At 45.4% G+C, this 17,989-nt stretch overlaps 2 protein-coding genes across 2 annotated transcripts in view; one reads left to right on the top strand and one right to left on the bottom strand.

Annotated features, from left to right (window-relative positions):
- iqgap2 (IQ motif containing GTPase activating protein 2) overlaps positions 1–17,989 on the top strand; it is a 44,276-nt gene that overhangs the window by 10,465 nt on the left and 15,822 nt on the right. Inside the window, exons 3-18 of the mRNA XM_080532406.1 lie at positions 1,256–1,412; positions 2,493–2,570; positions 3,757–3,833; positions 6,510–6,577; positions 7,377–7,490; positions 7,754–7,932; positions 10,603–10,690; positions 11,106–11,269; positions 11,438–11,525; positions 11,974–12,137; positions 12,359–12,519; positions 12,878–13,002; positions 13,309–13,472; positions 17,083–17,173; positions 17,341–17,508; positions 17,808–17,950. Coding sequence (XP_080388532.1) covers positions 1,256–1,412; positions 2,493–2,570; positions 3,757–3,833; positions 6,510–6,577; positions 7,377–7,490; positions 7,754–7,932; positions 10,603–10,690; positions 11,106–11,269; positions 11,438–11,525; positions 11,974–12,137; positions 12,359–12,519; positions 12,878–13,002; positions 13,309–13,472; positions 17,083–17,173; positions 17,341–17,508; positions 17,808–17,950 — 2,029 coding nt within the window. The remainder of the gene's footprint in view (positions 1–1,255; positions 1,413–2,492; positions 2,571–3,756; positions 3,834–6,509; positions 6,578–7,376; positions 7,491–7,753; positions 7,933–10,602; positions 10,691–11,105; positions 11,270–11,437; positions 11,526–11,973; positions 12,138–12,358; positions 12,520–12,877; positions 13,003–13,308; positions 13,473–17,082; positions 17,174–17,340; positions 17,509–17,807; positions 17,951–17,989) is intronic.
- Positions 14,049–15,817, bottom strand: f2rl2 (coagulation factor II (thrombin) receptor-like 2; the record flags this gene model as incomplete). The annotated part of the gene is made up of 2 exons (XM_080532844.1): positions 14,049–15,307; positions 15,754–15,817. The coding sequence occupies 2 exons, from the start codon at positions 15,815–15,817 to the stop codon at positions 14,277–14,279; spliced, it is 1,095 nt and encodes a 364-aa protein (XP_080388970.1). The 3' UTR covers positions 14,049–14,276.

Below are 17,989 nucleotides of genomic sequence, written 5' to 3'. Positions count from 1 at the left end.
AAGCTAATATTACATTTTTACCTGACAGTCATTTTAACTGGATGGACAAATCAGTGGGACTGTGTTCGACTGTGTGCCGACACTGTAATAGCTTTCAGGCAGCCTATTTTAAACTCTAGTACTATCTAAAATATATATATAAGATACTAAATCTAAGGTTCCGGTCACTAGTCTCCTATGTAAGCCTAATGCTTCAATACCATGGAATGGCAGGAAGAGGATGATGCAGATACAGGCATTGAACAAAATAAATCATGACTCTTTTTCCATGCAACAGTAGTAAGGCCTTTCAACACGAGGCCTTCATTCGCTCTTCACTGTACTGGTCTGACTCCCGATTTATTTTGTGTTGTTACCCAACTAACAGGTTCAGAGTTCTTTGTGACCTATCAATAAAGAAAAAATCAGTTTCTCTCTAGCCAGGAGCCTGTCTTGAGAAACAAGCTGCGAACCACCACCATTCTATATTGATTCATGATTTTCGAAACACTGTCCAAGAGGACGCTGTTGAGAAAGTGGACCTAATACCCTAACTGCACTACAGAGCTAAACTGAGCTGAGCTGTGCTGGCCTGGAAAGGTTTCGACTTTGTATCTGCCATAGTCGCTGTTACAGCACCAGAAAGGACAGTGTGAAAATAAAATATCTGAGCCAGCACAGTACGGTTGGGGTCAGCTCTGTAGTGCGTAAAGCACTCAAGTGAAGGACTTTCCTAGACCATGCAGCGTAGGTAGTGCTGTAGGTATAGAGAAAGCTAATATTGACTGGTTGGGTAGGAGCCCTGCGTAGGTGTCTAGTCAACTAATGGCCCACATGCTGCTGTTCTCAGATCTCAGGCTGCAAGGTGACAGACAGACCAAGGTTATGTTTAGTTTTTTTATATATTTGGCTGTACCCATGGCGATTGGGTGTTATTGAGAGCAAAGTTGACTTCAAACCAGGAAAAGGACAAGCATACGGTTACTGAGTAAGGATTTGTTTTACTGTGTAACCTACTTCAACCATTTTTATTTTTGTTGTTGGGTTAACGTAGGCTTATTTTTTCTGGAAGTTCTGGAAGTTCATGTTTATCATACATAAGTTTAATACATCATTTATAATTATGTACAAATGGTGACTCGATGAATGACGTGTGTGTGTGTGTGTGTGTGTGTGTGTGTGTGTGTAATCTCGTGGAGCCATAATCTTGTGGTCTGATGGATGTGCAAGTGATGGACCTGTTCTGAGGTCCGTGCGTGTCTTCCCTCCCGCTCAGGTGGATGGAGGCCTGTCTAGAAGAGGACCTACCCCCCACCACAGAGCTGGAGGAGGGCCTGAGGAATGGGGTCTACCTGGGCAAGCTGGCCAAGTTCTTCGCCCCCAAGATGGTGTCTGAGAAGAGGATCTACGACAGGGACCAGGCCCGCTACAAGGTGCAGTTTGTCATCAAAACAATTGTTTTAATCCATGTGATTTATCGCTGTGACTATAATGATGCCATATTTTACGGCTTGTATCAATGTCATAATATAATTTAAAATAATTTATAATTGTTTTATTGCCATGCAATCAACTTGTCAGTTAGTTGTTGAAATTTGGTATTTTATGCTCTAGGCAAGGGGTCCGCCATAGACAGCGACCCTGCCTGGAACAATTAGGGGTTCAGTGCCTTGCTCAAGGACACCGATACATGGGCAGCCATGGGTTCCAACCGCCGAGCTGCAGACCTTGCGATCACCTCCTGAGCCACAGCCGCCCTATTATAGCCATAATAACACCAGAATAGTTTTGAGACCATGTATTCAAGGTATAGCTTACTAACAGACAGTCATAGAGACCGACACACAACTCTGAGCCCTATCTGGTCCCCCCCCCCCATGATGACAGGCAGGAAGTGCCTAATCCCAGATCTATCACAGACATCCCCACTTCCTGTGACTGGTTGCCCCGGGGGGGGGGGGAGAGAGAGAGAGGGAGGGATGGACGGACGGACGGACAGAGTTCAACCCATAGAGAGAGAACAATGTTGGACCCCCACCTCACAGCTTACAGCTGTGCTGATACAATACATACTCCCATACTCCCCCTTATGCCCTCCTCAACCTTTCCTGTGTGTGTATATGTGTGTGACACATGCTGTGTATGTTTCATCAGCAGAATAAAATGCATTCTTGCTGTTTATGGCTCAATACAAACTAAGCCTGTCAGACTTGCTTTGTTAGATACGATATTAGGTTGCCTTGAAGTCATACTGTATGGATTTCATCATGCCATACTAGAGGCATATTTATTTCAATGATGTTCCTCTGTTACTAAGCATGGGAAGCTACCCCTGATACATATCTCCTTATTCAGCCGTGTTGAAAGACTGACAGTTAGTTTTTCACCAAAACATGTAAATTCATGTTAGTCTGATGTTGCAATACAGGTTGTATTTGCTGTTCTGTTACAGTACTGATCAGTTTCGGATTGTTGGTATCTAATATTTCTGTTTGGCCTTTGTTTGTCTCCAGAAAACAGGACTTCACTTCAGACACACAGACAACACGGTGCAGTGGCTACGAGCCATGGAGTCAGTAGGGCTGCCCAAGGTAACACACACACACACACACACACACACACACACACACACACACAGCCCAAGTTCCTCATTCCACTGCCCTGTCATAACCTTGTTCTGCATGAAATGGTCATCAAGTGCTAGGCAATCTCATTGTCAAAAGCAGTTTGCTATTTTAGTATCACAGGAAGTGGGAATGGTGTCTTTTCATTGCACCAACCACACCTAGTAGAGCGTGTGTGAGGTGTCTTGTCAGGTCAACCACACACACACACACACACACACACACACACACACACACACACACACACACACACACACACACACACATACACACACATACTAACACACAAACACTAACTGTCTACACAAACATATAGTATATATACCAACACACCTACACCTTCACTGGGACTTTCACTGGGCCAGCAATATAAACCCACTAGTACACACAACTTTTATGAGTAGAAACAGTGCTGCTAGTAGGACAGATGGAGGGTGTCCTAGTACTTATAGAGGGATCATAACAATAAACATTCAAACACGCCACCGGAATATCAACAATTCAGAAAAAAAAGAATGTTTTAACTTTTGATAGGGTGGGCAAGATGCACGTTTGGGTCACCGCCAGCCTTGATGGTAAATACTGTACCCCTGAAGGCAAGCGTTACATCATGGGCTGCTTTTATGGACACAGATTAAGACTAATCCTAGACTAAAAAGCATCCTCAATGGAGATTTTCCATGTGTAAGTGTGTTTTAATCCTGGACTAGTCTTAAGCCTGGTCTGTGAAACTGGCCCAGTATCTTTCCATCAATGCTTAATTTTTCTTCAGGTCCTAAATAAAGGTATCTCTGGGCTCTCAGGGCCTAACAGTGACCTTGCGTTCCGCATGCTCACTCTGGCCTTGTGATGTCAATGGATTTGCATCCAAAGGTTAACAAGATACAGTACACTAATATACTCGTCCAGGATTAAATCACACTTGCAATGGAAAGTCTAGGATTAGTCTTAACATGTGGCCATGAAACCAGCCCAATGTGTTATTACAATTACATTACAATCATTGTTAGGGTGCTTGTCTGTCCACAGGTTGAGACATTAACCGACAGCCTGAATCTGTTAATCTAGTGCTCCATTTTGGCTGCAGAAGAACAAATGGCTGTCAGGAGGAAGCACTAATAAGACTAATGCCCGCTCTGGTTTCTTCTTTCAGATATTCTATCCTGAAACGACAGATGTGTACGATCGCAAAAACATGCCCAAGGTGGTGTACTGCATACACGCGTTAAGGTATGAGGGAGAGAGATCTCTGACCATCCCCCTCTGAGTTTCTCTGTCTTTTTTAGCAATGTCCTGAAAGCCACACACTAGCATACTACATAGCAATGTATGTTATGGCCATCCATTTTAAGGGGATATTGTGCTAGTGGATATTGAAGCCTTTGTCTCGCATACTTGCAGATTTTGAAGTGGTTCTCAACCTGGGGTACATGTAGGTCGACCCCTGGGGGTACTGGGGGCCTATCCACTTGGCTCATAAGAGCATAGGCATAGTGGTCAAATCAACATGAGGGGGTACTTCAGGCAGAGTAAAATGTGATTTGGGGTGCAGTAACCTAAAACAGTTCAGAACCATTTATAGGTTTTATGTTTATGGGGTAGTGGTGGCTATAGTGGATAGTGAGTTGGATTGGTGATCAGAAGGTCATGAGTTCAAATCCCACCTGGGAACACCACCACTAGTGTGCCATTGAGTAAGGCACTTAGCCCTAAATTACTCCAGGGAGACTGTCCCTGTAATCTCTAATTGTAAATCGAAAAAATGTGTTTTAACAGAACCATGTGTTTAGCTCTCAACTTTGAAATGCCCTCAGCAAACTACATCCAACTGTTGATAGCTTAACTATTGACTACATAAGGATGATTGAGGGCGCTGTGTAAACTAGCCCTAAGAGAAGTGAAAAGAAATAGACTCTGAAATAGTAAAAGACGCCCTGAAACTTTTGGTTTCATTTTGCAGTTATATAAAACTCCAGTTACACTGATGATGTAAGATGCAGTCATTTCCCGAATATGTGGGTAGTTTTGTGTGTCCTTGTGAATATAGTTAGTTAGGCTTTTCCTGCAATGACTTCTTGTCTGTATTGAGTCATTTGTTATCTACAGGATAACTTCTATCTTCAGACGATTCAGTGTCGACATTGACGAGTGGCATCTCGAGTCTATAGGGAGACTGCAATGATGATATCATCTGCATGCAGTCTCAACAGGCTCTAGACGAGAAGCCAGATGTTGGGGAGCTGAGGGTGTTGTAGAACTGCCTTCGCCTCACACAGATTTATTTGCCCATGTTTGACTTTTCACCAAGTTTTTTTTTTGTTGCTTTCTTGCTTTCTTTAGTTGTGTCCAGGACAAATGGCTGATGTTGTTATGATAGCCTAACATTATAGGCCTACAGTAAAACATTACTGTAAAACTCACATTTTAAAACCCAAATTATTTTTTGGGAAGTGAAATACCTGTAAGATATGAAAGAGGAACTGGAATATGTTTTTGTTAATGCTCTGAAGGCTTTTGCTTCACAAGTGCTTTATGTTTTACACTGTATGCAACAGCTCACTCAGAATGCTGTTATGACAGCAGCTTACGGACCCTGGCTTGGTTACCGTAGCCCATGTCTAGTGTGCTGATATGCTAATACACATCCATGACGTCTGCTGACTTTGCTCCTAACTGATTTGAAATGTCTATTTGCAGTAGTTTAAAGATAGAGACAGAGCGGGGTTAAAGGTGATTGTGTTCTCAAGTCCCCTGCAACCCTAACCCTAACTCTATTGATGTGCACATTGTGACATTGTACTTCTGTGAAATCAGTGCCAGCGGCATTGCTATCCCAAGATGCATACTGATAAGACTGTCACTTATGGTGACAGTGAAGGTTGGCCCGTATCCACGATCTCAGTGTGTCCGGTACCAAAATTAGGAGTGAATGTGTTAGCTATCCTAGTTGGCTTGTTTTCTTTCTTTTTTAGTGTTTGGTCAGGCCCTCTGAGGGCCAGCTTCCTTCCCTCGCCTGTGCACACACGTGCTCTTCCTTCCTGGCAGGCAGGCCTGAACCCCCATTGGGAACCAGGGAATACCCTATAGCCCTGAGGAGAACTGGACAAACATGGAGTGGGGAGTGGGGGAGGCTTTGTCCAGTTGTATCCACTGGAAAAATGGCAACACAATAGAATTGCGATATCCTGCGTGCGTGCGTGTACATGTGAAAAGGAGATGACTGTTATTGTTGTTCGTGGTCGTAGCAAGCTGATTGCCTATAAGCCTCGTCAGTGGAATTGAATTTAATGAAGCCTCCTTCATTCAGTCTGTCAGCGGTTTGTCTATCTCCAGGGATGAGTCAGGGTTTAGCGGAACATGTTCAACCTTTGGCCTCCCTTTCTGTCTTAGTGTGTAGTTTAATGCGTCCCTCCTCAGGAAGACCTCGGTGTCCCTACACACAGGTCAAAAGCCAGGCTAGCCTGCTATTACGGTCTCCCCCATTCAGGGAGACAGTGGAGCGAGGCAAGCTATCCTGATCTATAATTCATGCCCACTTATCAGAGACCCACAGGTTGATGAAAGTTTAATGCCGTTTCCAGCCACCTGTTGGTTAGAAGGCTGGGTTCAGGGCACCTCCGAAGGGTTCAGACCATGTAGTCTGAGTACACACTGCTCCCTTGTGGAGAGAGTGTGACACAGCAGTGTTTTGGCTGATGCTCTCAAGAATGGCTAGGTGTTTAGTACTTCCCTCCAGAGTCAAGCATTATCATAGATATTATCTTACACTTAAGCTCTATAATCCCCTTTCTCCACTAACTGTTGAAATAGCTTTATATATATGAGAGGCTTGATTTTATGGTTTTATGTATTTATTTTCTCTCATCCCAGTTGCTTACCCTGTGTTTACCCTGTGTTTCTTTCCAGCTTATACCTGTTCAAACTGGGCATTGCACCACAGATCCAGGACCTATTGGGGAAAGTTGACTTTACAGGTGAAAACAGGAAACTCAATGTGTGAAAGCCTTGAACTTGTGCTAAAGAATTGTGACATTTTCAGGCAGGCACCAAAGCAGTTTTGATTAGAGGATGCTTAAACCTGTTGGAGCTGTATACTGTGTAATGAGCTTGTGTGCACAGTCTGCACACATGTGGAAGGACGAACAGCAGTGTTAATAAAGGATAAAGGATAACATTAGCTTCAGGGCCTCTGAAGATTAACTTTCAACACTGTGTGTCGTGCGTGCGTGCGTGCGTGCGTGCGTGCGTTTGTCGTGCATGTGGTTAAGATGAAAGCCCTAAGTCCCACTATGTGGGAGGTAATGATAGGTAATTACAGGTCTTGTTTGGTTTTCTTTGAAACTGAATGTCAGCAGCATGTTCAGTTTGATATGCACTGTGGAGATGTCATGTACAGTATGATTACTTGGTTTAAGATTAGGTTGACTGTGTGGCACTAGTGTACAGAAACTGATGTAATTGACTTCCACACACACATACCAACACCTCCAATATATTGTGTACACAGATCACAGATATCATAATAAAAACCTTATTAATGTCCTCACAATAGTGTTGTTTACAGTATCTTGGTTTTGTACAGCCAGTAAAGGCTGGTATTCTTGAAAAGGAGTATGCTTGCATCATAGCAAATAAGTGTTGTAGTTTCTGTCATTTACATGTATGATCACATGGGACTTTTGATATTGTAGATGCTGAATCTTAGTTTACAGTGTTGTTGTCAAAAGTTGCTTGCCAAAAGTTGAATGACGTGTGTGTGTGTGTGTGTCACAGAGGAGGAGATCAATAACATGAGGAAGGAACTGGAGAAGTATGGCATCCAGATGCCAACCTTCAGTAAGATAGGAGGAATCCTCTCCAACGAGCTCTCAGTGGACGAGGCAGCCTGTGAGTATCACACAACACACTGTACACAACATCGTCATCAATCATGTATGCCTAACTCAGGCCGGCAAACACAGCGAGGGGTTGTACATTAGTAGACAGAAAACTTTCCCTCAGGCTTACAGTGTGTGTGTGTGTGTGTGTGTGTGTGTGTGTGTGCATGGAATATCAGCACAAATATGAAGAGGTACTGTACTAACATTGGGGTTATGTGTAATTCAGCGTAGGCCTGACCACACATTCCCACCTGACTCTTGTGTCACCAGTGCACGCAGCCGTCTTCGCCATCAACGAGGCCATCAACAAGGGCCAGGCAGAGGTGACCATGGGGGCGCTGAGGAACCCTAACGCCTTGCTGAGGAACACCCAGGAGTCCCTGGCCCAGGAGTACCAGAACACCTTGAGCATGGCCAAAGCCAGGAAAGAGGACCAGGCCTCAGGCAGGGTGAGTATATAATAATATACAGTATATTTACCATTTAGCAGACTGTTTTAATCCAAAGCAATTTACAATTAGAGATTACAGGGACATTCTCCTTGGAGTAATTTAGGGTTAAGTGCCTTACTCAAGGGCACACTAGTGTTCCAGATGGGATTCAAACTCATGACCTTCCGATCATCAGTCCAACTCACTATCCCCTAGACCACCACTAGTACCCTCAGCACCCTCATAATTCCTGTGATGTAGGATCAGCTTTCCCTCCTCCATATCCCAACTTTAAATTATACTGAGAAAATATTAAAACTGCTCCTAGATCAGTGTCGTGGGGAAACTTCACCCGCCTGTGCCTCTTTGACCTCGAGTCAGTGAGCAGAAGGTCCAGGGTTGAAGTTGCCCTCTAGGCCAGGTGCAGGTCTCAGTTTAGCCCTCCTGAATCATAACTTCAGCCATTAGGAAGAGAAACACAAACCTGGCCTCTACTGAGGTGTTTACTGTATATACCAGACAGAGAATGAGTGAGTTGGCAAATAGTGTTGTTTGACTAGTGACTACTCCCTCACGCACTCAGTAGCCCTTTGCCGCCGCATTCCAGTGGCTGCTGTGTCAGCCAAACATTTCTTTATCACCAGTACCCCCCACACCAACTAATGTTTCTTCTCCAGTACTCCTATATCACCAGTACCTCCCACACCAACTAATGTTTCTCCTCTAGTACTCCTCGCTATGTTTGTGGAACCATGCATGACATCTCGGCAACTTTGAGCGGTCTGGAATTTAAGTTGAAACAGCTAATCAACCAAAGTATTAGTAGGCTTCAGGGTCCAGCATTCACAGCCGTATAGGGGAACGGACTCTACCGGCCACTGGCCATGCCGTTCAGGGCCCTCCATAAAGCGCCTTCCTCACTCCAAGGTCTTGCTCGGACGAGTTGACCCATGAGCCCAGGTATTTGAAGTCGTTGACTTCCTTCAGAGTAATGCATCCTGTTGTTGTAAAAGGTGGATGGTCCGGGAGGATGTTATTGGTGATTACCTCGGTTTTCTTGGCATTTAGCCGAAGGCCAACCTTGGCACACTCTGGGCCCTATTATGCACTTCATAAGTCTTAAGCAATAAGACGAGGCGGTAGATCTAAACTTAAGACGTGGAGGCGTGGTCAAGGCCACTTTGCTATTATGCGTGCGGTAGTGGGCGCCTAAAACCCGGCGCTAAGCAAAGAAATTAGTCATGGGTGTGTTTTGGGCGTCTTCACAATCAACCCAATCAGCGTGCCAGGTGCCATTCCCTTTAAGAACCGGCTGCGTTGAGTCATTAGCGCTATGCTATTATGGAAGTCCTAAGAAGGAGGTCAGCGCGCTTCTCTGCAGAAGAAAGTAACAAGCTCGTGCATGATTATTTTCTGAATAAACACGGCAATACCTCCGCTTGTGAGTTGAGAAGTATTACAGAGGGGTCGCTGGAAGACTGCAGGAATGACAGATGTTGATGTCATTATATTACGCACGGCATGCTCGTACTGTATGTGCACAGTATGCGGAGGCAACATACTGTACAGCGCTGGCCTCTCCCTTCTGAAATAAAGCATTTATACTGTGACCGTAATTGACGTCTTGCCGTGGAGCCACGTGCGTGTTCATGTGTGCCCACATGCATGCGCAAACCGCGGAGGCGCGCTCGTGTTTCAAAACGTGCATGAAGTCTAAACTTAAGAACTTTTCAAACCACTTCTTAGCGCTAGGAGCAAAGTCAGATCGCATAATAGCAGGGGCGCCTAGTGCACTTCATTAACATATGAACACTCCCACAATGAGTAATATATGCACGGGAGTATTACGTCTTATGTGTGGGCGCCTATCGACACCTGCATAATAGCAGTAGCGCGTATGAAGCGCATAATAAGGGTGGCGGTAGGTCTTAACCTGGCGGTGCGTCTTAATTAAGACTTAAGACGGCAAGTTAAGAAGTGCATAATAGGGCCCTCTGTCTCCACTCTGCACAGGAGCTCCTGTGCTTGCTCTCGGATTAGGTCCATTAGGACTACGGCGGGGTGTCGTCTTGACCTCCTAGGTGTTCTAAGGAGGCCGAGTTCCTGCTCCCGTCCACTGATGGCCTTCCTGAGTGCATAGTCTAGGTCCTACTCTAGGACTATGATGAAGCGGAAGGGGGCCAGGATGTCCCCTTGCAACAACCCAGCCAGGATGTCAAACTCCTCACTGTTGCTGTCTGGGGTCATCACCTTGGCTCATGGTCTCTATGGCCCTCTATTTTCTATGGCTCTATTTTCACCTCCTCGATGATTCCCCTTAAGGCCAAGATCTGGGTCACGGTGGTCCTCTCCTCTCGAAAACCATTTTGGTTTTCCCTCAGGTGAGGGTCGATGGCGCACCCTATCCGGTTCAGTATCATGCGATTGTACACCAGCGATTGTCCACCAGTGATTGTCCACCAGCGATTGACCACCAGGCATGCTTATTCAACTGTAAATAGCTGTTCCTGGCTGAAAGAGGGGGGGACATTGATCACCATTCACAATGGCCGATCAGATGATCACTGTCTTTGTACCAGCCACATTTAAACACATGTAAATCACATGACTGTCTCCACAAAATCTGTCTACAGTATGGTCCTCTATGTAACACAGTTGTCTTGTTGTCCTCTCTTTCGACCTTCTCAGAGATCCTCTATCGCTACAGAAGAGAGGGACGTTTATGAGGAGCTGCTGACCCAGCAGGACATCCAGATCTGCATCGACCTTGTCAACAGTAAATATCCTCCCCATCTTATGACATTAAGGGCTCTCTAAAACAACTGTGCCATCAAAAACAATAATATCTACACATCTCCCCAAGTCTACGCCTTCATGATCTGATCTGAAAGAACTGAATGAGTGTGAGCAATATGACCGCATCTCTACCAAAGGTCCTGCCCACCCAGACATAACCCTATGACCCCTACCCTAACCGCTCTAGGCATTAACTCTTTCCACACTACTGAGCCAAGAAAAGCCATGCCAAGCTGAGCTCTAATGTGCTGGCTACACTTCCTGTATTGTATCTGTAACAACACTGGAAAGGACAATGTAAATATATCCCTGCCGATGCACAGTACGGTTCGGTTCTGTAATGCGTAAAGCCCCTAAGACCCCCAACCCCCCTACTCCTCTCTCTCTCTGTCCAGTCCAGGCAGCGGTGAGGCAGGTGAACGAGGCAGTGTCCACCCAGGACGAGGCAGCTCTGCTGGCTGGGCTCAGGCTGCCAGTCCTGGGTCTGCTAGGGGTGCAGGAGACCAACTCCCACTGGTACCTGGAACACTTCACCTCCTACTGCCAACACAAGGCCCAGGTCAGTCCCCCTGTTCTACTATCTGCAGTAAGCAGATCTAGTACTGTAGGTTTTTAAAGGAGCAAGTCGTATGAAGTACTCAACCGTATCTTTCTATGCAGAGTAGAGTGAGTTCAAGTCTTCCGTTGAAAAGAATGTCTCAGCCAAACCTTTGTCCTTGCACTGCAGGATGCTGGGGTGGCAGTGCTGGTGGAGAAGGAAGAGATTCAGAGGGTGCTCAGCTCCTGCAATGACTTTTCTGAGGCAGAGAAACGAAGTAAGAACCTCACACCTTCCATCTAGAAGATAAAGTACTCTACTGTACCCTCTAAAGTACTCTACTCTATTTCTAGAAATGTGGGGATTAAAATGATTGATTTGTTTGATCATAAGAAAGTAGGAAATTGTGTATGATAATGTGTTATTGTGAGAATTAAATAATATACATTTTTTAAAATCCTATATATATATATATATATATATATATATTCCTTCTTCTAAATTAAATTTCATTGTACCGGTACCTGTTACAATGACAATAAAGATCATTCATTCATTCATTCCTAACATTACGACTGCCAATGGCCCTTGGCCTGAGCATAGATTAGTTTCTCCTGCTATGACTGGTGGATAGATGATTCACTTGCTCAAAAATGTATAAATGTATTTGTATTTGTAAGTCGCTAAATGCCAAAAATGTAAATAACATTTCTTTTTTATTTCAGAACAGGAGGCAATTGCTGCGATCAACGCAGCCATTCGCCTTGGCAACGCGTCAGAGACGGTGGAGGAGCTGATGAACCCTGAGGCCCAGCTGCCCATTGTCTACCAGAGCGCTGCAAACCTCTACCAGACAGAGCTGTTCAGCCTACAGATACAGGGCTCACGGGTGAGAGAGATGTGTACTCACTAACACACACACGCACGCACACATACACACACACACACACACACACACACACACACACACACACACACGTCAGTGGTGGTCCCTCGCTGTGGAGGAGTTCATTGGTTAGGCCTTGTGTTTTAGTACATTCACACACACACACACACGCACACACACACACACACACACAATAAGTCACTCAGTTTTGCTGTGTTAACCAGGCGGGCCTGTGTCATGAGGAGCTGTGTGTGGCTGTGGAGATGCTGTCTGCGGTAGCCGTGCTGAACGAGGTCCTTGACACCAAAGACCCACAGGCTGTTACAGAGCAGCTGTGTGACTCCCCTCTGGGCTTTAGCAACATGGACCAGGAGAACCTGAACAGGTAAAACAAAACCTGCACATGTAACACTGCACAGAGCAGGGAGATGTTCAGGCACCATACAGTGGGAAGTGATTTGAAAAATGTTTCGAAACTGAATGAAAGTTCGACCTGATATTTGTTGAATAAGAACTTAATTTTGGTGTATTGTGTGAACGCAACCCATTTGATGAAGGAAAACGGAGACATGGAGGCGCACCCGCTTCAGACTTTTAAAATGTTTTTTGGAATGTGCTTGTGTGTCGTGCAGTATACAGTATAAGCTCTGTGTGTCATGATGACACTAAATAGCCCCTAAGGGGATTAATAATGTTTTATTATATTGTAATGTCTCCTCACTGCCCCTCCTCCTCAACCTCAGGTACGCAGACACACTCATCAGCCTCCGAGCCGACGGCCTCTCCAGCGGTCAGGAGTTCCTCACCTGGAACGACGTTCAAAAGTGCATCGACACGGTCAACGTTCAGGTCCACGAGGAACACGAGCGTAAGGACTTCCATCTCACAAACTCGTGACTGTGTCCAAATTCTCCCACCTTTTTCCTTGAGATAATATCTGCACTTTACTTCTAGTGTGCACACACCCCAATGTTAATGTTTTTAATTATTCCATATGGGGGAGAGTAAAACGGTTCAGAATTTGGACGCAGGGTTGAACTACAATTTGCTGTTTTTTTTTGTTTGTTTTCTTTCTTTGGGGGCGGGGGGCGGGGGCAATTGCTGACTATCACAGTTCAACCCCCGTTCACTGTGACTGTCCCTACACGTGCTGACTTAGTCATATCCCCTCCAGGCATCATAGCGATTGCTGAGATCAACGAGGCCCTGAACTCAGGAGACCCTGAGCAGACCCTGACTGCCCTGCTCCTACCCACGGCCAAACTACAGGGGGTGAACCCAGCCACAGCCAAACACTACCACGACGTCCTGCAGCACACCAAGCTTCTCCTCTGCAAGGTACTGGGGGACCTTTACCTGTAGTACACACTCCTCTTTTATCAATCACTAACTCCATGGCTAAAATGAATTGAACCTTAGGATTGGAACATCAAAGTAGATAATAAACATAGAAAAACAAAGATCACAATGTTGATTCTTACTCCTGTGATTCATATATAAGTTCTTATATAAGGGCACTACAACTTATTTTTTCTACAGAAGAAAAACCTGTCCCATTGAGATAAGATGGCTCTTATTTCCTTGCAATCTTTCTTAGGGGCTGAAAACCATTACCTTCAGGCTACTGATCCCAGCTTTTACATAAGTATGTTTTATGTGATTACCAGGTACTGTTGAAGCTTGTCTGTCTGGTAGAAATGTATGAACCTGCCCTCACCTCCATGTAAGTCCCATCGTATGTTTGGTGAGAGAGCTGTGAGGTAGCAACGCCCTTCTATAAATATGGATGCAAGAGGAAAACTCAATAGAATTGGATGAATTCATGTTGTTATTAACATCAACTATAACTATAAACTTCAGATGATTTTATATTTGCAAATTCCTATAGTAACCAAGACAAACAATACCATTTTGGTAAAAGTATTCAGACAGACCCTTCCAGTAATAGTCTATTTTTGTTACTGTAGTTCTCTGGTTGCTTTTCAGGGACAATCCATGTCCCTCTGCGTTTAGAACTGTTTCTTGTCCTGTGTTGTACAGCACATTCCATCTCTATTTTCAGTCTGTTTGGTCCGTCTGGGATCCCCTGTAGTGCTCCAACAATGGAAATTCTATACACACACAAACACACAAACTCCGATCTCAAGCTAAAACTGTGGCCCTCTGAGATTTCCGTTCGAGCGTGGCGAAGCGCAGCTTCGACGCAGATGTCTTGGACATGAGCACGCACAGGAAAGGGTCCAAACAACTGTGGAAGCAGCACAGACACACCACCACGCTGTAGTATGGATACAGCCCGTCACCCCCTCCGTAGTACAGCCTCACGTAGTGAGCGATATGGATCACGCTGCTTGGAGCGAAACACACCATGAAGATGAGGAAGACCAGGGTGCTGACCCTGACGAAGGGCGCCCAGTCGCATCCCGAGCGGCCCAGGTGGTGCACAACCACCACATGGGCACAGGCGCAGACTGTGAAGGGCACCAGGAAGCCCAGGCAGACCAGTGCCAGTCTGTAGGGCACCAGTAAGGAGTGGGTATCCTCCTCTAGTGGCAGCACGTCGTGGCAGGTTGTTATGTTAAGGCGCGGCAGATAAAAGCTCTGCCTCACCAGGAGCTCGGGCACCACGGCTGCCCCAAACAGCACCCACACGCCCAGGCTGGCCCCCAGCGCCCAGGCCCTCTTGGGAAGCCTCCGGTAGAGGAACGGCCTCGCCACCGCCAGGTAACGCTTGAGGCTGACGCACGCTATGGCGTGGGCAGAACAGTAGATGTTGCCATAGAAACAAGCGGTCATCACACGGCAGGCGGCCTCGCCAAACACCCAGTCGTTGCCATTGAGGTGGTAGTGGACACGCAGCGCCAGCGAGAGGAGAAGTAGGAGGTCAGAGAGTGCCAGACTTAGGTAGAGCAGGGCAGTGGAGAAGGACCCTGCCCGCGGCGCTTTCAAAAAAGCCAGGATGTAGGCATTGGCAGGGATGCCCACCGCCATGGCCAGGATATAGGCGGAGGGGATGACCCGGGTGCTGAGGATGCCCGTAGTGTACGCCACTGCAGCGTCCTCCGGCCAAATGTCCAGCGAAGGGGGCTGGTACGTTGAGTTGGACTTGAACAAATTGCCATTCAAGGTCTTAGGTCCAACGACATCGAGGGCGGTTGTCTTGTTGTTCTTCCCTGTTTGTGGTGAGATGAGGAGGAAAAAGAACATTTAAGTATTTTTTTATTATTTTTTTGTCTTGCCATTGAATACACATTCACACATGATACCTCTCTGGAATAGGTTAGTCTATAGAGATGTAGTATGAGTATTGGTATGAGTCCGTTTTTGGTCTTAGATAATTCAGACAGAAATTTCAATCAAAAATCCTTCAGGGGACAGTTCTATCAACAATGTTCTTTTTCCATCACTGTATCAACTTCCTGAAAAACAGAAAGATCTTGTTTAGATGGTAGCTGTGGGAGGAGATGTTTGTTTAGATCTGACTCGTGTCAAATGAACCCACCTTGGAGCACTGTCAGTATGCACTTTCACCAATTAAAAAGTAACAAATGTACTCTACAGCTGAGTTTATTTTACTCTAAAGTTTATTTTACTCAAAAAATAAATACAGGTGACTTACCATCGTCCTGGAGTGTCTGCCCCACCATCAGACAGATTAGTATAACAGTCAGTAGGTTAGCCATCTCCGTCTCTCTCGTTCGACAACTCGTAGTGCCAGCAACTCGTTCAACAACTCGTAGTGCCAACTGTCTCTCTCGAGTTGTGAACTGGTCTACCAGACCAATTCACATCACCAGTAGTTTTACTGAAAATCCACGTCTCCACTGGTGCGTCTGTCCTCTCTCTGTGTGTATGAATTGTGTGGCGTGTGCGTTTCCTGTCCAGGCTTGGATAGTGAATTCCTCCACTCTGCGCCTGACGCAATCTTCTGCTTCACCGGAGAGGGAGGAGAGTGTCCTGAGGGTTTTACAGTCTACTGTCCTTTAGTGTGTTGTATTACCCAGTGTTAGTATGTCATCCCCTACTTTACCTTTAGGAATGTTAGGGCTTATATAAAGTAGTTTTTTTCGGGTATTGTCAATTATTCTCAGTTCGGGGATCTTATCTTGGCGTATTTGAAATGACTAATGGTACTGATGTCACATGTCTGTGACACAGTGGATTGACAAAATCTGACTTGGGTAAACAGCTAGTTCCGTAAACAGATCAGTTATGATAACGCACTTAGTTTGAAGAAAACACCTTTTGTAAGGAAATGTTTTAGAACAAAAGGCTAATCTTTTATCATATTTTGAGTGTGTGTGTGTGTGTGTGTGTGTGTGTGTGTGTGTGTGTGTGTGTTTGTATGTGCTTGTATGTGTTTTGCATGTAAATGTGCATGTCTGACTGAGGGCTTTACATGGTGAGATCGCATAAGGTACAGAATGGTTTATCAGGAATTCACTGGTCAAAAGCGGATACACTTCCTGAAAAAACAAGGGGGCCTGTTTTATCTGGACTTCCGTCCTGTTGGCTCTGTGGTTGGGAATAAACATCCACGGCCCCCAAAGACCACTGAAATTAGCCAGGGGAAGAGAATAAATAAACTTGTTTGTGCTTGTTTTGGAACATACATACCATAGTGTGGGTGTAAGGATGTTTTAGTTTGGTGGCAGCTAACAATCAGTGTTTGACATTTTCCCCCCAGGTCTTGCCTCTGGAGGAAATGGTACACCTCTATTTGTGTTTGCTGCCTGTTTTTCTTAGCAGCTGTTAGTGTGTTCTTTTGCTGTATTGCATGTATTCTACATGTGCTGTGCAAGCTGTGCTCAAACAAGATTATTTCTACATTCAGATTTCAAGTTAGGATTAAAGAATAATGCATGGAATGTCTATGTAGAGTAAGTGTATGTAAGTACATGTTGGGTCTACCACTAAAGGTGTGTCTGTGTCTGTGTTCTGACTCCAGCGCTCAGGGGATGAGTCTGCTGTACTGTGGCTGGACCAAATCCAAGAAGGGATACACACAGCCAATCAGGATGAAGAGGAGGCTCTCACACGTAAGCGCAGTTTGGCCAATACTTACAAACCCACTAACAACACCACATCCCCTCAAACACAAGTTCTCACAGCCAAGTGCTCACAACCAACCAACCACAAGCAATGTTTACTATTTATCAACCATACACACTTGAGACACAAATTATTATTATTTCTGCTGTACCAGTTGCCCAGGTGGTGGCGGACATTAACAGAGAGGTGGAACAGGGGGACTCCCAGAGCACTCTGCAGGCACTGCAGGTGCCCAGCGCGGGGCTGAGAGGGGTGCTGTCAGAATGTGCCAACAGCTACCAGACAGAGCTGGCCCAGCAACAGGCCCTCAATGCTACCACAGGTGACTTATAGTAACTGATATTATCTCACTAGTGGCAAGACACCCCAACTCATAACAGTCAAGATCCTCCATGATTGAGGGCTGAATCTTACCATCAGATATGCTTTTGGAAACCAAACATTTGTGATAGCCTTCTACAAACATATGTTGTCTTACAATACACTTTGATGCACTTACATTAATGATGATAAGTGATTTCCTTAAAATGGTTCGCCTGACACAAATCAAGACACCTGCCTTGTGATTGAGTGAGTAGTTGTAACGATTCTGTGAGTTAATTTTCCCTCCCCCACCGACAGGCAGCAGTGAGAGTGTATGGGTGAAGCACAGCATCAAGGACATCTATGACTACTACTACAACCTAGAGAGCAGAGAAGGAACGTGGGAGGAACCGGAGGGCTTTGAGCACAACAGCAGCCAGCTACTCAAAGAGGAAATCCAGGTATGTACAGTGTCAGTTATATGATTGATTCATGTATCT

Source organism: Nansenia antarctica (genome assembly GCF_963989245.1).
Source record: "Nansenia antarctica genome assembly, chromosome: 5".
Lineage (NCBI taxonomy): Eukaryota > Metazoa > Chordata > Actinopteri > Argentiniformes > Microstomatidae > Nansenia > Nansenia antarctica.
This window is presented reverse-complemented; position numbering and strand designations above follow the sequence as displayed.